Source organism: Bipolaris oryzae, assembly GCF_000523455.1.
Source record: "Bipolaris oryzae ATCC 44560 unplaced genomic scaffold scaffold_450, whole genome shotgun sequence".
Taxonomy (NCBI): domain Eukaryota; kingdom Fungi; phylum Ascomycota; class Dothideomycetes; order Pleosporales; family Pleosporaceae; genus Bipolaris; species Bipolaris oryzae.
Window position 1 is genome coordinate 1 of NW_006911726.1, and position 3,696 is coordinate 3,696.

The 3,696-nt window shown below is 41.3% G+C and overlaps 3 protein-coding genes across 3 annotated transcripts; 1 reads left to right on the forward strand and 2 right to left on the reverse strand.

Annotated features, from left to right (window-relative positions):
- Nucleotides 1–117: 117 nt before the first annotated feature.
- Nucleotides 118–783, reverse strand: COCMIDRAFT_111369 (uncharacterized protein; the record flags this gene model as incomplete). The annotated part of the gene is made up of 1 exon (XM_007695777.1): nucleotides 118–783. One exon carries the CDS (start codon nucleotides 781–783, stop codon nucleotides 118–120), a length of 666 nt encoding a protein of 221 aa, XP_007693967.1.
- A 981-nt stretch (nucleotides 784–1,764) lies between these two features.
- COCMIDRAFT_31315 (uncharacterized protein) lies at nucleotides 1,765–2,316 on the forward strand (the record flags this gene model as incomplete). The annotated part of the gene is made up of 1 exon (XM_007695778.1): nucleotides 1,765–2,316. One exon carries the CDS (start codon nucleotides 1,765–1,767, stop codon nucleotides 2,314–2,316), a length of 552 nt encoding a protein of 183 aa, XP_007693968.1.
- Nucleotides 2,317–2,522: 206 nt separating this feature from the next.
- Nucleotides 2,523–3,170, reverse strand: COCMIDRAFT_111374 (uncharacterized protein; the record flags this gene model as incomplete). The annotated part of the gene is made up of 1 exon (XM_007695779.1): nucleotides 2,523–3,170. The coding sequence occupies one exon, from the start codon at nucleotides 3,168–3,170 to the stop codon at nucleotides 2,523–2,525; it is 648 nt and encodes a 215-aa protein (XP_007693969.1).
- Nucleotides 3,171–3,696: the final 526 nt, after the last annotated feature.

Here is a 3,696-nt window from a genome sequence, read left to right on the forward strand (position 1 = left end):
ATAACTAAAAAAAATAAAAAAAAAAATAAAAAAATAAAAAAAATAAAAAAAAAATTAAAAAAAAAAATTGGTGACTTCATCTTTATTTCCTCCAGTACCAAAGATAGTAAGGTACAATTAATGAGGAGAAGTGTATCTCCAATAGCTAAATTTCTCTCCACCTGCTAAGTATTCCCCACAAAATTCAAACCCTGTTTTTTCCAAAACTCTTATACTTCCTTTGTTACTCATATGGATCTCAGCTCCCAATTGCTCTTTAGCCTCTTGATGGTAAAAAAATTTACCCAATGAGATAGCCTGTACACGCATGCGTGTATTCTCACGTGGCAGACTCCACCAAACACCTAGGAACTCCTTTACAAACTCAGTGGCGTATCCCTTATTCCAATACTCTTTTTTCAAAACATAATAGATCTCAGGCCATTTTTCATCCTTGTTATCCAAGAAGAACACCCCTCCATCTCCAATTAACTCCCCTTCGGTTCCGTCTGGCTTTTTGAGGAAGATTCCGACCATTGCATAGTCGATGAGTTTTCGTTCGAGAAAGTATTCTCGAGTACTTTGAACGAAAGTTTCCAACTGGCTTTGGTTTGGTGTTGAGGACGTTCCGCTATTGGATAGAGATGACTTGTATATGGCAAGGTATGCCGTAAAATCCGAGGCAAGAAGCGGTCGAAATATAAGACGTTCGGAAGAAAACCCCATAAGGTTTTTGTGAGAAGGTTTGGTAGTTGATACTTGGACAGATACAGAGAGGGGGATGGAGGTAAATGTAGAAGCCATTGTAGTGTGTGAGTGTATTTGGTTTATCGGACGGGTAGGCGAAAGGAGGGTTGGTTTGGTAAATTCTGTTAAGAACGGTGGGGTTGGTGCAAAGATGGTTGACGAAAGGTGGTTGCTGATAACTTCTTGGATGAAAGTGCTGTTTGAAAGAAGTGATCGGGTGTTGAGATGCCTTGGTAAGGTGGTGAACATAAATTAGTAGGGAGAAATGAGAGATACTTATACTTCTATTTGCCAACGAGGTAAAAGCGTGCCAAGTAGGCAACAGCGAGATATTATTGTGCCAAGCTTAGGCATCCATACTGCCAATCAGGCAGAAGTGTCAGATGATGGGTCGAAAACCTGTTATCCTTACAACAAAAGGATAAGGGTGATATATTTTATTGGCTTATCCTTAACAATGACTCAAAGCAAGTGACGATCCTGAGAGAATGACACGTAATCTTCTGGGCTAAAGATAAGGGGAAGAGATTTGATTGGTTCATTCTATTTATGACTCACTGTTATCGGCGATCTAGATGTCTGGGCTGACATGTGAAAGAGATAAATATAACCTTTTCAGCTTTGATTGGTTGACTCTTATCTATGACTCATTAATGTAAAAGACATTTAAAGTCTAGAATCTCATGTGAAAGAGATAAAGATAACTCCTTCACCTCTTATTCGCTAACTCTTATCCATCATCTGCTTCATTTTTATTGTACACGCGGTTATCTTCCCTAAAAGGGTATTGCATAAGAGATATGTTGGATAGGGCTATGCAATTTTATTGCATAAACCCGGCATTGTTATTACCTTATCGATAGGGTTATTGGCCGTTACATCAGTATGCGACTTAATCTCGGCGTAAAGCCGAGGTTGGCTTAATAAGAGAGGTTTACAAGTATATATGTCGGCCTTTCTTTCGGTCTTATTCTTCACCAGTCCACCACCACATCCCCAATACACCACTTTTCTTTCGGGTTTTAAGTCTGTCCAACCATGTTTACTTTCATCCATTCACCCGCTTCTTCTCCAACCCTCTCTGCTTCAAGCGGAAAACCCGATTACCCTACGCACGGTTTACCGCTCTTGGATCGCTATCCCTCCTTTTCACCTTTTCAAGGGACATCTGAAGCCTCGTCATCCTATCAGGCCCAGTTTGTTCCTGAAACCTGGATCCCAGAAACACCTTCTTCAGCCCAACCTGAGCAGCACAGGACCGATTACAAATTACCACCCCATGTGCTCGAGCACTTGGACAATACCCAACTTTCAGACGAACCTGAATTATACTCCGATCATACCAGATCGTCTCAGTTACTCATCCATCAGATGGAAGTGATGGTCCAAGGGGTTCGTGAAGAGAGGAGGGAGCAGGACAGCAAGATGAAGGCTCAGGAACAGCTGATCGAAAAACTGAAGGAGATGGTTTATGAGCTGAAGGATAATATGGAGGGACAAGAAAAAAAGCTGAAGGCCCAAGAAAGGAAGCTGAAGGGACATGAATACCGTATTGGAAAGAGATATTATACTCGAAGTGGGAAAAAGTGAAAGACCTTTGGAGGAGGATTGGTAAAGATGAGATTTATATATTAAAAAGTGAGGCAAGGCTAAAAGATGGTAAATTTAAATTTCATTCTTGGTTAAATAACAAAGTAGAGTATGTTGAATACTCTAACCAGACAATCCATATGTAATCTTCCATTAAAACAACCATTACTCCTAAAAAAAACACTGTTCAGGACAAATTCTTAACATCAAGAAACCGTTTCTTCCTTTTTCGGACAGATGATACGCCAAAAGCCACAGATCTCCTTATCCTGGTTTTTTACTTCTCCACAAAACTTATACCCTGCCTTTTCCACCACCTTTTGATTTGCTTTATTATCCATCTTAATTTCAGCACACAATCGCTCAGTTGCCTTATGTTTCTCCTGGCTATCGAGGGAGATTTCCTCAACAAGGATGCTTGTATTTTCACGGGGCAGATCCCACCAAACGGACAAAAATGCCTTCAGGAACTCTGTGGCGTAACCATGACCCCAGTACTCCTTTTTGAACACATAATGGACTCTAGGCCATTGCTTGTCCATTTTAAGGACCAATCCCTCACCGATAAGTTCTCCCTCCCTTTCATTTGAGTTTTTGAGAAAGATTCCGACTCTTTTTTGGTCTTGTAATTGATTGAACCAATGTCGAGCTGTTTTCGTTTCGGGCATTGCGTCAAGGCCGTAACCACGCATAGGTTCAGGTTGCTTCAGGAGGAGGTGATAGGCTTCAAAATCCGAATCAAAGAGTGGTCGAAAAATAAGACGTTCAGAAGAAAACCTGGGGAGGTTTTGGTGAACAGGTTGAGTTGTCGAAACTTCGACAGAAGAAGGGGTTGAGGAAAGAGTAGAAGACATTGAGGTGCATTTGGTTGATTTTACACGAACTTTTTGAAGTGTAAGTGTGTAAGGTGAACACGAATTAGTTGAGTGAAAAGGGTGGTACTTATACTGTAAAAGGCCAAGCACATACCCACTGTACCAAGCACATAGCCACTGTGCCAAACAGGCAACCGTTGTACCAAGCAGGCAACTATGCAGCCAAGTAGACTAATCTTCCAATCATTGAAAGGAGTAGAAGTCATCTGAACAACATAATATAAAACTGAAACCTCCTATTGGTGCATTATTATGTGACTCACATCCATCGGTGATCCGGGAATACAGACACGTCATCCATTCGGAAAAAAGATAAGCTTGTATGTTTTGATTGGTGAGACTTTATCTATCACGCACAGCAATCGGCGATCTAGGAGAACGGACGTCTTAACGTCTTGGCTAAAGATAAGGCCGCAACCTCCAAATGGTGGAAAGTTATGTGACCCCTCCCCCCACTACACACCTTCTTCTTGGTGGTCGGCTAATACGGAAGGTGGACATATCA